Source organism: Styela clava, chromosome 1 (genome assembly GCF_964204865.1).
Source record: "Styela clava chromosome 1, kaStyClav1.hap1.2, whole genome shotgun sequence".
In the NCBI taxonomy this organism is placed as follows: domain Eukaryota; kingdom Metazoa; phylum Chordata; class Ascidiacea; order Stolidobranchia; family Styelidae; genus Styela; species Styela clava.
The window spans coordinates 207,519-222,858 of record NC_135250.1 but is presented as its reverse complement, the minus strand read 5'-3'; the positions used below and the strand labels follow the sequence as shown (position 1 = coordinate 222,858).

The 15,340-nt window shown below is 35.7% G+C and overlaps 1 protein-coding gene across 2 annotated transcripts in view; it reads right to left on the bottom strand.

The window, feature by feature from the left end:
* Positions 1–15,340, bottom strand: part of LOC120348523 (fibrillin-2-like) — a 41,717-nt gene that overhangs the window by 6,212 nt on the left and 20,165 nt on the right. For both annotated transcript variants that reach the window (XM_039418668.2, XM_039418669.2), the window contains exons 23-51: positions 14,864–15,008; positions 14,286–14,389; positions 13,657–13,779; positions 13,349–13,477; positions 12,862–12,984; positions 12,352–12,466; positions 11,758–11,894; positions 10,998–11,120; positions 10,247–10,369; positions 9,813–9,941; positions 9,350–9,437; positions 8,892–9,049; positions 8,417–8,583; positions 7,845–8,034; positions 7,471–7,596; positions 6,967–7,103; positions 6,307–6,499; positions 5,894–6,016; positions 5,429–5,551; positions 4,902–5,018; positions 4,488–4,610; positions 3,820–3,942; positions 3,195–3,317; positions 2,684–2,896; positions 2,333–2,455; positions 1,617–1,739; positions 1,097–1,219; positions 659–793; positions 100–222 (exon numbers count right to left, since the gene is read on the bottom strand). In XM_039418668.2, the coding sequence (XP_039274602.2) occupies positions 100–222; positions 659–793; positions 1,097–1,219; positions 1,617–1,739; positions 2,333–2,455; positions 2,684–2,896; positions 3,195–3,317; positions 3,820–3,942; positions 4,488–4,610; positions 4,902–5,018; positions 5,429–5,551; positions 5,894–6,016; positions 6,307–6,499; positions 6,967–7,103; positions 7,471–7,596; positions 7,845–8,034; positions 8,417–8,583; positions 8,892–9,049; positions 9,350–9,437; positions 9,813–9,941; positions 10,247–10,369; positions 10,998–11,120; positions 11,758–11,894; positions 12,352–12,466; positions 12,862–12,984; positions 13,349–13,477; positions 13,657–13,779; positions 14,286–14,389; positions 14,864–15,008 (3,882 nt within the window). The remainder of the gene's footprint in view (positions 1–99; positions 223–658; positions 794–1,096; positions 1,220–1,616; positions 1,740–2,332; positions 2,456–2,683; positions 2,897–3,194; positions 3,318–3,819; positions 3,943–4,487; positions 4,611–4,901; positions 5,019–5,428; positions 5,552–5,893; positions 6,017–6,306; positions 6,500–6,966; positions 7,104–7,470; positions 7,597–7,844; positions 8,035–8,416; positions 8,584–8,891; positions 9,050–9,349; positions 9,438–9,812; positions 9,942–10,246; positions 10,370–10,997; positions 11,121–11,757; positions 11,895–12,351; positions 12,467–12,861; positions 12,985–13,348; positions 13,478–13,656; positions 13,780–14,285; positions 14,390–14,863; positions 15,009–15,340) is intronic.

The window sequence follows — 15,340 nt, the reverse complement described above, 5'->3', positions numbered from 1 at the left end:
ATAAAAAAGCAAGCATATTGAAGCATAATGTTCCTAAATTAATCGCAAATACAATATTCTTCAAAAGAGTCTTAGATTTTAGTCTGCTTGTCAACTCACCAATGCAACGTCGTCCTTGTTCGTCGTATATGTAGCCTTCACCACATCTGCACTGATAGCTTCCTTCCAAATCGATGCATTCGCCTCCTGCACAAACTCCGAGAGTCAAACATTCATCAATGTCTGAAAGGAATAAAAAAGAATTTAAGTTGCGTTGTAATGTGAAGTTAATTGTACATTTGAATCTATGGCCACGCCACTCGGATGCCCAAAGGAGTTGAAGCGCATATAGCAACAAAAAAGCAGAATTTTCTTCCAGTAGTTTCACAGAAAAGTTTTATGATAGAAACATTGAGGAATTGTTTAATATACCGTGTCAGCCCGTATTTGCGATCAATTAATCAAAACTACATAAAGCTCTCTGTTTATTTATCGCTTTTAATTTTACATAATGTATGCTGTCAAATTTAGACATAAGTCGATGTCAGTAACGTGAAAGATTAAATTTATGAAATGTCCGCTGCATATGTTTTGACTGCCGCTCATGTGGACAATTCACGCTGCATTGCCTTTATAATAATTGTAAAAGTACGTCAAATATAAATTGTATTTTGCTTACTCTCGCATTGGTCTGCCACTCCAACTTTCTTGTATCCTGGTTGGCAAAGACATTCGAAACTTCCAACAGCGTTCTTGCAGAGCATTCCTTTCTCTTCACATCTGTTTAGGTCATCATCGGAACATTCATCAATGTCTGTTGAATGCAGAATAAATAAGATTCCAAAATAAAGCAATCAAAGCAGTTGTTGAAGAGTAAATTGAGGAAAGGAATAAACATGAAAATCTGCTTTGAATATATCAACTAATCCTGTTCTAGGGCAACACAATTTACTGACGCGATTGACCAAGTAATATTCGATTTCAGTTATATTCAGTCAGTTACATTTGATTTCATTTTTAGGCCATCTTTAACAACATTATATTAACGTTGGTTAAGAGCTTCTGATGCTGGATCGAAAATGTATAGCATAAATCTAGTATTTAAACAGCAACTTACCGCTACATGATCGATCATCATCATTCAATTTGTATCCATCAGGACAAGTACATACGTAGCTTCCATCTGTATTGACGCATCTGAATTTACATCCGTGGGTCTGTTCAAGACATTCATTGATATCTAGAAAAGACAAATCAAGCGAATCGATCAAAAATCCATGAAAACATGTCTACGAAAACATTCCAAATTTCTTGAGTCTCGAGCGTGGTCTTAACATTGTATCTAATTTTACAGTTTAGGTTCATATTACTTCTGCAGGCCCGTACAGCTCGGAGTATACATATATAACTGAATCAGTCAAGCAGTGTTTACTACTAAGCTAATATTATTAAAATAAAAATGCAACTTTGTTTTTTTGCTTTGTAGGACTCTCTTTTGAAAAGTATATATGAATTAGACACATTCTGGAAAAAAGTGATGTTCGTATAGTCTGGTTTATCAAATCCGAACACTGAATCGCCTCAAAAATGTTATCTTATTTGATTTGAACATTTTGTTCAATATCAAGCCAACTCACCAAGGCATTTCATCATAGGTCCATTGTAGTATCCGTCCTCACATTCACAATGAAATCCACCAACTCTGTTTGAACACGTTCCAGGTCCGCATGGGTTACCTCGCTCAACACATTCGTCTTCGTCTAAATTGAAAAATATATAGATTTGGTATTGTTGTTTGATATTAATTAGACTTCTATTCGTATTTATCAAAAAATCAATCAGAACTGAAACGACAGTGCCAGGAATTAAGATTGGCTAGTTGGGCTGCAAAATAGACAGGTTTATTTAGAAGGAAAAACAACACAAGATGATGCATACTGACAATCCAGTGCAGTAAAGTCATTCAAAGAGTTTACTGAGCCTACATATAGTTCTGTATTCATTCGGTAATGGACTGGTACAATCATTTTCGGGACCTCCTGAAGTGTGCGCACCAAGATGGCGCACAACCTGAACTCAGGTTGTGTACCAGGTTAGGGTTCAGGTTATGCGACATCTTGGTGCGCATACTTCAGGAGCACCCATTTTTGTTCAGTAACATGGAACCATCAAATAACAGATTACATTTAGAGATTCAGAGAACCCAAAGAAGATTGTGTAATGATGACTAATAGTAGTAGCTACCTGCATACCAGTGTTTGCTAAAATTAAAATGTGTGGAAGAATTTCACAATATTTGAGGAAGTTTGATGTAAGGATTTAGAATGAAAGCAGTACAAAACAAGTCACTCACCAACACAGACAAAGTTCGTTTCGTCAAGTTTGAATCCAGTTCTGCATTCGCATTTGAATCCTCCCGCCAAATTTCTGCAGATTCCGTTCACGCATGGATTGTTCGTCACGCACTCGTTGATGTCTGAACAAAAAAAAACACAGAATATTTTAGAACAAATGGGTTGGATAATATAAAATACAATTGAAGGAAGCAAAAATTTGAAGATAAAGAAATTCTTGAATTTAATTGTGTTTTGATACATAAATGTGTAGATCTGACGCGAGAATTATTGTCTAGAATGAAAAAATTAAAATAATAAAAAGAAGGAAACGCAATGCTATGAATAACCAACCACTCGCTATCTCTTACCGTCTCCATTTGGTGTGAATCCACAACCTTCAGGGCAAAGGTTTTCGAACTCTTGTGTTCCTTCAGCAGGGCAGGCCTCGCATTCACCAGCAGATTCACCCCAGGCTGAGTCAGTGCATGTACAGCAGCAGGAACCGCGAGTAACTGCAGTTGGCATCTCGTTTGAACACACGCCAAGGTCGTATGAACTGTAGCATTGGCCTTTGGTTTGATCTGTCGGTTTATAATAGAAATGCATCAGGTACAAAATATGTTTGTTTACGAAAGAGATGTGGGTGCCTAATTGAAATAATAGTTACATTTAACACACTTTATACCGAGAAATTAAGGATATATATATATATGGTTATATATGGTCACTAACTGCATTACTGCAATCGGTTGTCTTCGAGTATGCTATGCTATTACTAATGGGTGCATAAACGGGTTTGCAGATCGATTATCTGTACAAAATTATCTACACTAACATGGATGTTATGAAACATGGGTTATTAAATAACATAATACATACCTATGCAAAGTTTCTTGTTGGTGCTGAGAGCAAAGTTGGGCGGGCAAACGCATGTGAAGCTTCCTGGCGTGTTAACACAATCGCCATTTGTGCACATATCCAACAATTCACATTCATCGTCATCTAAACACAGAAACGTTTGTTAGAACGAAAAATACCTCAACTTTTTCTAAAGAAGGGGAAAATATGATGAACTCATTATAATAAATATCTTAGTTTTTGTTCATTTGATGGATTCACGAATGAAATTGTACATCTTTATACTTCAGATATAAATCCATTACAAGGCAAATTTATTGAAATATATTTCGCTATCGAAAATATGATCTTTACTATTTGGTGCCAGTGTGGGACACATGAGGAACCCCCGGTAACATTTATGGAGTACTATTTTGCGACTACGATTGAAATTGCTATCGGTCCAATGGGCTTGATGAACCTAGTCTCTTGATTAATTACTTCCATTGTAGCTGCTCTGTTTACTCATTCGTTACACTTCAACATGACTCAAATCCATCGCAATTCCAACTTGTCTCATCAAAGTTGCACACTTAGCCCGACAATTCTATTAGATTGATTACAGGTAGATGTTAACGTAGTTTTTAGAAGAGTAGAATCCACTCACCAATGCAAGATTTTCCATCAGGGCTAGAGTATCCATCTGGACAGAAACATTTGAAGGAACCGTCCATATTTTGGCAGGAGCCTTCACCGCATACAGCCGCATCCTCCATGCATTCGTTAGCATCTGAAAAGTATGCGTATACGCCATGTTTAACAATGAAAATTCCAACAATGAAAATTAAAAATAAATGAATGAATTACAATTAAGTTAAAATTAATGTAATCGCAAATGGTATCTAGTGAATGCGTTTGTTCGTGGTTCTTAGAGAACCGCTTCGTGGGACTCCAGAGAACCGAGGGCACGTTATGAGAAACACCTCACTGTGATGCTGCATAGTAATCACGTCCATTTATCCTATAAATTTATCACTCATACGGACAAACAATCTAATACTACGAAAAACCGATGTATGTAAAACATATGCAAAATAGATTTTTGAAATAAAATGATACCATGGTAAAACATTTCTTATTTCAGCTTACTATATGTAATCCACGAACTTCCATTAGGTTTGGATAATTTTTGCACTCATAAGTTCTAATCGCTCTACAACTGAGGGCATCTTGAGAGTAATCAAGTCAATTTTAAATTTGTTATTTCTAAGGTGACTATTGTTTAAAAATTTAAAAACTTTTCCCTCAAATCGAAAATATTTTCATTCCACTTACCGATACACGATCTTCCGTCGCGGGCTACCTTGTAACCATCATCGCACATGCACGAGTACGAACCATCTTCGTTGATGCAAAGTCCGTTACGACAGACAGATAGTTCAACACATTCATCAGTATCTGAAATTATATTTTAAACATATTTTTAAAATATATTATCAAAGTTTTTAACTATTCCAGAATTCTTCCTGCCATAGACTACGTTCTCACTATGGGTTGAAGCATTTGAACATTTAATGATAAATATCATAAACCAGTTGCGTCAATCTACGCCGGTAATAAGTACCGTATAATTGTAATAAAAATGCTTTCATTTAAATTTTTTAATCCAAGTGGAGATACTACCTTACTACCTTAATATTTATTCCACAAACTTAACAAACATTTAACGCTTTTATTCTTTAGACTCACCAACACAGTCTCCGTTGTCACTCAGGGTGAAACCGTTATAGCATGTACAGATGTAACTTCCAACCATATTCTGACAATTTCCGAAACCACATGGATCAAAGTCACACTCGTCGACATCTGTGAATAAAATTTTACTCAAATTACTGCAAAATACAGAAAAAATATTTCAGTAACTTGCCCAGGTTTAATTATCTTCCTCCACATAGTCTGAGATACCGAAGCTATAACACAATACATCGATATAAAAAACATGATGAAAACAATATTGGCTTTGACTTTGAACTGGGCTTTAAATGAAATCAAATTCCTGAAAAACATAATACTCTCACCAAATTTTGAAGTTACTTATAGTTTACTAATTGCTTGTGGTCACAGCACTGAATTTCTATTTTCAAATGCTTTGGCTCTGGACTGTAATGAGGTACTGAAGGGCCGTTTTGAATCGTACCTTTCTGAGTGTAGATATTCTGATTTATTCAGCGAAAGAATTATTTATCACTAAATACGCTACTGTAGAGATGACCTACCCTCGCATGCTTGTTCATCGTTGATGCTCTTGAAACCTTGGTTGCAAATGCAAAGGAATCCGCCTTCCCTGTTCTCGCATTGACCGTTGGAACAGGCTTCTTGCTCGATACATTCATCAACATCTAAGAGAAAGAATATTAAATATTACATGATTTTAACCAGAAAAATCGAACGATGCAAGAATTAGAAAGTTGTTCATCAACCCAACAACGCCCAATTGAGTACTGATTTAGGGTATGGCGCTCTTTTGCATAGGAATAGAATAAAATGGTAAATTCTGGTTTAGGGTAAGGAATCATATCTGAAATTCATGGAAGCTAATCTAATAGATCTGTTTGGTAAGTTGCTTAGTCTTAGATAATGAACTTTTTTTTTTCAGTTTTCTTCTTTTTTTAAATTTTCAATATCCAATAATAAACCTAAAAATTCCCAAAGACATTAAGTTAGACTCCCAGGTAACTTACCGACACATTCTCCATTCCTGTCAGTGTAACCATCTTTACAGCTGCACCTGTATGACCCTTGCAGGTTGACACATTGTGCATTGATTCTGCAGATGTTTTCATCAGCAGCACATTCGTCAATATCTGGAAGATAAATTAAACTGAGTTATAATTATCACACTTTTAACATAATAAACATTAGAAGTAAAGTAAAGAGTCGGTAATGCGTCATGTCAGAAACTTTACGTCCAAAATATTCAAGAAGATTCCCACAAACGCAACAGAATGCAATATTATCACTTATTATTTAATATTATTATTTATTACTCAAAAGATTTCTTGTAAGTATATTCTATGTCGGATGTAAACTTGCCTCGACTGTGCAAGACCTGTAATCCACGTTGGTGCCCTTACATAAATCAAATTAATATTACCTTCACACATGAGCATTGCTTCGTTGTATCTGAATCCCATCGGACATTCACACTGGTATCCGGTATCGGTGTCGACACAGATTCCATTCAAGCAGAGATCTGGAACTTTCTTGCAGATAAGTTCACCAGGTTCGTAGATATCAACGCCACACAGCTCTTTGAAGGCAGTGCCATCTCCGGGAATGGGGCAAACCTGAACATGTTAAGATTGTTACTACTTTGAGCATATGAGTATAAAGGTTTTAGCAAGCTGCCGAATACTTTATTTGAAGTTGAGATTTATCAAGAAACATTCCAAGTTGGATCAAATCCTATTTTTAACAGTCAGTGACTTGTCCCCAGTATGGTCGCTGTACTGAACTGAGTCAGATCGAATCAATTTCCAAAGATTTCAAAATTAACTTGCCATGTCGATATTCTAATGGCAATTGCCCACTTTTTCTTGGCCATTTTTGCGTCATTTTAGAATTCTAGTGAAAAATAAATAACGGAAGTGGATGGGTGGTCAAAGAAGGCCAGAAATATGGAACTTTATTGAAACAATCGCTCAACTGAAGCAACTATTTGCGTATGTTCTTTTCTGTTTTATTCAAGCCATTTTTGTTTTCATTTCCAGAATGAAAAATTACGACGAAAGGCGCACTCAATTCTACGACTAACCTCGCATGGATTATTCCATCCTTGTCCGATCTGTCCGGTGCAACAACACAATTTCTTTGTCACATTGAATGGGAGTTGTTCGGTACATTGGAATGAAGATTCGTTGTAATATCTGTAGCAGAATGCTTCTCTTTCGTCTAAACGAGAAGATAATTTTTTCATAAAGAATGCACATTATTCACACACATAAATATCTGATGAATGCCCCGTTTTCTTTGTCACATTAATAGTTTCGTGGCGCACTCTCACAAGTATCCAAGGCATAAACTACCTGACATAATAATGTGGAGCAATTCATAAAGGAGTGGTCGCCAGAACTGAAAAAGATTTGGCTTTGTTCGTTGAACATTATTTTTGCCACCACAGATATACTGCATCAGTACTGTAGCGGTTATAACAAGAAACTTTTATTTATCTGGCAAAAAGTAAAGTACTTTCCACCTTCTTCTATCGGCACAAAGCCGTTACTGCCCGGGTATATCAATATTGGAATTGTCGTCTTACCTTCACAGATTCTTCCTCTATTGATTGGTTTGTATCCATCAGGACATAAGCAACTGTATCCGCCAACAGAGTTGACACAAGTTCCTGGTCCGCAGACAGCTTCTGCCTCCGTGCATTCATCAACATCTAAATACGAAAAAGTATAAATCTGGTTTGCTTACTTTGAAACAACTTAATTACGCTTGGTACATTATTGTGCTGTCCAATGACACCACATCCTAAAAAACGTTTAGTCAAAAGCAAAGTTCCACTGGGATATCTACAGTTGCAAATAATTGGCTGAATTTAATAACTTTGCCATTTACTAGCTGACTTTTAGTGATATTCTCTAAAATCTACATTATTGGAAAGTTAAGTTTGAACATATTCTCTACCTTCGCAAACTCTGCTCTCTTCGTTGAGTTTGTAGCCCTCTGGACATTCGCAGATAAAAGATCCAAAAACGTTGACGCATTTCCCGCCTTGACATAAACCTGGAAGCTCCATACATTCATCAATGTCTTCCAAGAATACTGTGATCGGGTTTGGTTTGAATCCGTCTCCTCCTGGACAGAGTGTTTGATACTGTAGAGAAAAAAAACATATGATGATAGTAAAAGTTTTGCTGTACACATGAATCAGCTCTAGCTTAGCACTCCAATCCCAACGACATAATAAACCAGGTAAAGCGATTGCAGTTCTGTCAAAAACTCAGTAGACTATAACTTCTAAGAAGATATTTGACACTTGAGTAACATTTGCCTTGCATGCAGCGATAATGTGCAACTTTATACGGAAAACCATAATAAGTTTTGAATCGATATTTAATGATATCTTTGTGGCGAGGATAACCTCTCATAAATATGTTACTGAGTATACCATTAGTTTCACTATCATTACTCTTTCAATTTAAGTTGAGGGTTCTGTCAGTTTTGAGCAAACCTATTAATAAAAATAGAACACCTACCTCGGAAGTATTTCTCTCAGGACAGATTTCACATGGATTTCCCCAGGCTTGTGCGTAGTAAGAACAACAGCATGTCGCACGGACAACATCAACTCCAATAGCACGAGAACAGATGGGAGCGTTTTCATCGCCTTCCACTCTCAGGAAACAGTCGCCAGTTCTGGTATCTACAAAGAATACATAACATTGGTAAGTGTTATTCGCTGGGTACGCTTTCGCCGGCCTTTGAATCAAAACATAAAGAATATATCAACATACAGGTAAAATAACCACATCCGCCCACTTTTGCAGGGCCTAGTTCGGAGCAGAATAATAAAACTCTGTCAAAATTCCGTTTACAAAAACACAATTCATACGATAAAATTAAAAACTTTGGGAGATGTTAGGTAGAATGCTAACATGCCAGATTTACATCTCAAACTTATTATTCTCTCCAACACATTAAAATTTCAATGTATCTGTATGAACAACATACCAACACATCCGACACCGCCAGGGTTGGGGGTGAATCCTTCTGGACATTGACATTCATAGGTTCCGATTGAGTTGACACATTCACCGTTGATACAATTGGCAACGTCATCACATTCGTCAATATCAGTGCAGTTTGCTCCTTGTTCGTCTTTCTCGAAACTGCAGCAAAGAATGAGAATGTAAAGCAGATTCGTAAGGTGGAGGAGAGAATATATGAGCTCATATACTTTAAAACCAGTACAGAGAGACAGAATTCAATCATAAAATATAGAATTACATTAATTTTCACATAATTTACTGAATAAGGCAACTAACATAATCAGGTTTATGCGTTCATATTCCCTTATTCATCGAGTCAATTACGCGCTACCTGAATAAGTTCTAACAAATGAAAAACAAACAAACGATAATATTAATTTATATCTCTTTGTTATGAGAAATCTGATAAATATTGCTTACCCTTTGAGGCATTCACATCTGAATGTTCCTGGAACGTTGTGACATCGGCCGTTGACGCAGATGTGTTCGATTGCGCATTCATCAATGTCTGAAATGAGAAGAAAAATTGTAGCAATGTTGTTACTTTGATGTTGTGAGAAAAGCCTAACAACACCCTTGTACCCTTCTTTTTGCCTTCTAATGATATTCAAATTATTTGTTCATACAACTTTGAGATGTGAAAAGTAAATTCCAATTTTAAAATTAAACAAAACGCTAACGTTTTATTTTCTCTGGTTTTTCAAAGTCATTAGAATTGTGTATAACTAACTCGTCTTGGACTATCAACACCTGACCACTATCTTTACTTCCTTCTTATCAGGGAGTAACGTTTCATTTTACTGACCCTTCATTCATCACAAGATCACTAAAATTCATTTAAAAGTTGAATTACAAAGAATCATTACCATTCAAAGTAACATACCTTTGCATGCTTTCTTGTCAGCGGTTGTCATGAATCCCATTGGGCATTCACACTCGAAGCTTCCTTGAATGTTTAAGCAGGTACCATGGGGTCCGCACAAGTTTTCATCGGCCAAACAATCATCCTTGTCTGAAAAAATATTAAGAAAATGTTTACAATATTTTCCTATATAAATCAATTTAATAAAATACTATAACCAAATAGAAGTACATTATATTATATTCACTATATAGAAGTTCAAGTGACGCCATACCATCACATTATTAGCGAACGATATAGCTTTTGGATGACATTCACTCCTCATTACATGTTCACGTCTATTCATTGCGCTTTCAAAGTTTATCTGCAGGGATATTCCAAACGTTGACTAAAATAAGTTGCTTGCTTCTTGCCAGTTGTGAAACAAAAGGATATTAATACAACCAAACACCCACCAGAGCAAGAGAAGCCGTCTCCGTGGAATCCATCATCACAGTTGCAAGCATATGATCCATGAGTATTATCACACTCCGCATTCTCATCACAAGTATTGTTGCCATTAGTACATTCATCTTCGTCTGCAAAAATTCATTAGATGGGTGGATTAAAAATTAACCTGTGAATACGATTGGTGGTTCTGACAATTATTGACGTCTGCTGGTTACCTTAATTTGATATATAAATAATGGATTTTGGCGCATTTATAAATATATACGCGTGTATATATACGAGTATAAATTTTATATTATTCCATCTAATTAGCATTTGAAGCAGTAATTTTCAGCTTCTCAGAGTAATTCGAATCCAGTAGCAATGATTGGGAGATTTAAAAAATAAGAGTAATATTAATAACACATTAGAATCGGGATTATAAATTTTTTCTCCTCTCACAGCTTTAAATATCTTGGCTAACTTGTTTATTCGACTTTCTGAATTGTTTTAAATTTATTTTTGAATCAAGAATGTCTTGTAAATTATAAACCTTTTGCTGAATTGACAATTTTGGTGTTGCTTGAAAAACTCTAGAAAATCTCTAATCTTTATCTTCATGTGGTGATTTACAGAGTAAAATCGGTACAAAATGGAGATACGAAGAAATATTTTCTTATAAATTTAATTTAAAAATGTTCGCTACATTCGAACTGTGAGTGATGTTCTGTACAAAGATATCAGATTGCCACCTCACTCTGTGTATGTGCAACTTACCGATGCAATCAAATCCATCACCGGAGAATCCATCAATGCAGGAGCATTCAAACCCGCCATCAGTATTTGAACAGTCTGCGTTGACATCGCAGGTATGTTTTCCCAATTCGCATTCATCCTCGTCTAAAAAAAATGCGAATTCAAAAGTTTGTTTAAGTTTGACTACAATAGAAATGTTCTTTGAGTGGGACAAAAGTCCTGCTTTCCCCTTCCCGAATTTTATTCTATAATATCATTATTTTACGGTGCTTAATTGAGAAAAGTTTGACTTTGATCAGACATAACTCAACAGAATAAAATTTGTTAAAGTCAGTAAATGTGGAGGAGCCACTGACACAAAGACACTGAGAAAAGATCCGAAAGACACAAGCTCATCAGTTCAACTTGAATATTTATATAATAGTTCGGTCAAAGTAGAAGTACTAGAATTTGATAAATTTTATTGAGATTTATTGGTTGAGAACATTGACAGTATATAACAGCTAAACAGCCAAAACGTTAAGCGTTAACAGCTAAAAACCAGAAGCAGTATAATATTAACAGAAAATTGCAATTGCTCATGCTCTTGCTAATGTACAATAATATGATCTGTTTCTCGCAAAGCGACCCAATCCACAACTATCGAATCTTGCAGTTTAACAATGTGTACAGCTACTAGGTTAACAATGTTTGAATCTATGTTTAGTAAAAAACGGCAATTAAATGAACTCAATATTCCCACAGTAAGTGAAGCCCTAAAATACGCAATGGTGCCACCTACCAACACAGATCATTTGTCCTTGTGGTACACAATATCCTTGATCGCAATTGCAGGTGTAGGAACCTCTTGTGTTGTGGCATTTACCATTCATGCATATGTTGGGATTCATTGCACATTCATCCATATCTTCGCAATATCTGGAATGAAGTTGGATTTTTAATTATTTCAGAATCCTAACGTTAAACCATTACCCCCTTATCCTATACTAGAAAGCCATCTTTACAGGTAATTCAAAAATTAGTAAACTTTTCAACAAATATGATTATAGATAGACCATGTACTAGTACTTAAGATTATAAAAATCATGGATTTTTAACAAAATTCAATTCTGTAGCAATTTAAAAAAAAATGTCGATGTTTATCCAGAGATATTTTCGGGAAAAATTTCGAAACGATACTTAGATATTATAAACATAGAATCAAATTTCAAAAACAAACGATGATTTTGAATCAAACGATTTTATGAGGCGTTTCTACTTTTTCACTTCGAATAAGACTCTGTACAAGCGAATCCACTGTATAACGCCATCAATCATCCCCTTAAAAATAAAATCACAATACCTGGAAATGAGAACCCATGCAAACAACACTTACTGGAAGTCCATCGTAGCCATGAATCCATCAAAGCAAACACATTGGAAACTTCCTTCGATGTTTTCACATCTTCCTCCGTCGCATCGGCTTGGTTGGTCCATGCATTCATCAACATCTGGAAAACAAAATGTTTGATGTTAAAAAATGAGTCAACTGCTAGGAGATTACTTCAACAGAAACAAATTTTGTCTATCGTTTTGTACAGGTTCAAATAGATACAATTTTAGGTGGAGTTTTTTCATAAAAAGGTGAAATTATTTTCCAAATTGCTCTTTTAGCGTCATAGGGAACTAGGAAACTTCACTTGTGAGATTACTGCCGCAGGAAGTTCTAGTTATGGAAAACTTTTTCAAGACAAAATATAAGCCAGACTCTATTCTCCTTTCCCTATAGAATTCCATTTTTTACATTTTTGCGTATATTTTGGTGCTTGGAATTTGCCGATATTGTTATAAAAGGCTTTTATCAAAGAAGCTTTCAGCGATCTGTTGCATATACAAGAATACTTACCAGCGCAAGTGTGTCCGTCAAAAGTCAAGGTGAATCCTTCTTCGCATCGGCATTCATATGATCCAATAGTGTTGACACAGATGGTAGAGCATCCACCGTTTTCGATGGCGCATTCATCTTTGTCTGTAAAGTGAAAGTAATGCTCAATATACAACTATGTTCAATACATTCATTTAATGTAACGTATTTTAATTTTGTGTGCCGTATAGAGATAGGAATATGCTCACAGGCAGAGTGAATAAATATAAACAAAAATTGTCTACATATTTCCAGTATAATGGGCCTCAGGTGCTAAAAGTAGGAAAATTGCTGATAGTGGTAAATATATATTCAATAATCGTGCTGGTTACTGACACAATATATTTTATGTTTCACCTGACCGTTACCAGACTTTAAATTTGTTCATTTGAATTATAATTCAAGTAGAGTTACCAAACTACGGTTATATTACGTGAAGTTACATACTGACTATGTATTAGACACTCACCAACGCAAATTGTTTTATCTTCAGTAGTTTCGAATCCAGGATCGCATACACAGACAAAGAAACCGAGCATGTTGACGCATTCTCCATATGGTTTGCATAGATCTTTCATGACCAAGCATTCGTCAACATCTGGAAAAAGAAATTGACTGTTCATGCAACTTCGAGGGCAAATTAAAAAGCGCTAATAGTCATGGTATTCTGCGCGTAATCACGGGGTGAGAAGCATTCTACTAGTGGAAAGTGTAGAACGTTGAAATTGCATTGCATTACGCCAGGAATAAAAAAAAAAACTATAAAAAATTACTCACCGACGCATCTTGTTCCGTCTGGGCTCAATGCTCTTCCTTGAGGACATCTGCATTCGTATGAACCATCTGTGTTCAGGCAATCTCCTCCTGTGCATTTACCTCCAGCAATACATTCGTTGTCATCTAGAAGTAAGAAATAAAAGGTTTAATGTTCCGAAGCTGCGATAACTGAAGTAAAATACTACATAAATATCTCTGAAATTCGAATAACCCAAAATAACTGCTAGTAAATATCGAGCTTAAATAGAAATGAAAAAATGATATCTCAGATTACATTTTTGTACTGAAAAAGCTGAAGAGAATTTTTCAGTGGCAATTTCAAGATATAGATGTATGATGTCATGTGGGCCTAAGGAGCAATATGGACATTGGCCCAAACGAGAGGGGAAACACCTTTATCACTTTTATGTGTCATATGTTGACTATTTGATCCATCATTATAGGCAATTATATGTTCTTTTTAATATTCATTGGAATTGCTTCATGTATGCTGATGTCATTTTTTCACGAGGATTTAATTACATTCTTCCTGACTATTGACTAAAAATTGATTTATTAAAAAAATTAGCTATCAACTAATGAGGTTCCCGGATAAGAGAAATACTGAGACCGAACGCAAGCAAGCTCACCTTCACAGAAGTCTCCAGTTGAACTAAGAGTGTATCCTTCTTTACAGATGCAGTTGAAGCTTCCATCTGTGTTGACGCATTCGCCCTCACCGCAAAGTTCGATGCTAGAATTGATATAAATTGTGTTAATCAAAGAGAAATATTTTAGGTTAATGGTTAAACCGTTGTCTACAACAGGCTTCGATGCGATGCTCGCATAAATGGCCTATATCTAGAAGGTTTTCTAGGCACGTCCCACATCTTTTTCGCGGCTGTAAAGAACAGTGTTATTAAGATTCAATTTTTATGTATCATGACGTAACTCATTATCAGTTGCGTCACTTCTTAAATTCGTAGGAGGCCTTTGATATACCGAAAGCAGTTATTATATCTGGAGCGGTTTGTAGCCAATGTTAGAGCATCAGAAACAACCATTTGGTATCTCCGCTAATGGTTTTGACATCGAATACATTGAGTATGCAATGACAAACTGCGAAAAGACGAGTAATTTCAAAATTAGTAGGTTCTCGCGTATTTGGGCCTGCTTAAATATAGGCACATTCAGAGCAATTCCAGATATCAATATTTATCATATTCACCTGATATCACATTCATCAATATCATTGCACATCCTGCCTGTCTCATCCAAGGTAAAACCAATGTTGCATCTGCATATGAAGCTATCCACTGTGTTCTCACAGATACCATTGTTGCAAAGATCAGGGAATCGAATACATTCATTAACTAAAGGAAAAGTTTGATAATAGGTGAATAATATGAATTTCTTTTGAAGCTAGTAATACAACATTAAAGGAACCATAAGGGGGTAACTTTCCCCATACCCGAACTGATTGACTTTTGGACAAAAGAGCGTGGTTTATAGAAAGATAAAGATATATGATAGAGCACCTTATAGACTTTTCTTTCCCCGAATAAATACAATCTTATTGTATTTTATATTCCAATGCAAACCGACTTGCATACAACCACGCACCAAGTCCTACTCGTTAATTAAATTATTTGATGAAATTGCAGAAATTTAAAATAATTCAAGTTAAGTTAATATTGGTATAACT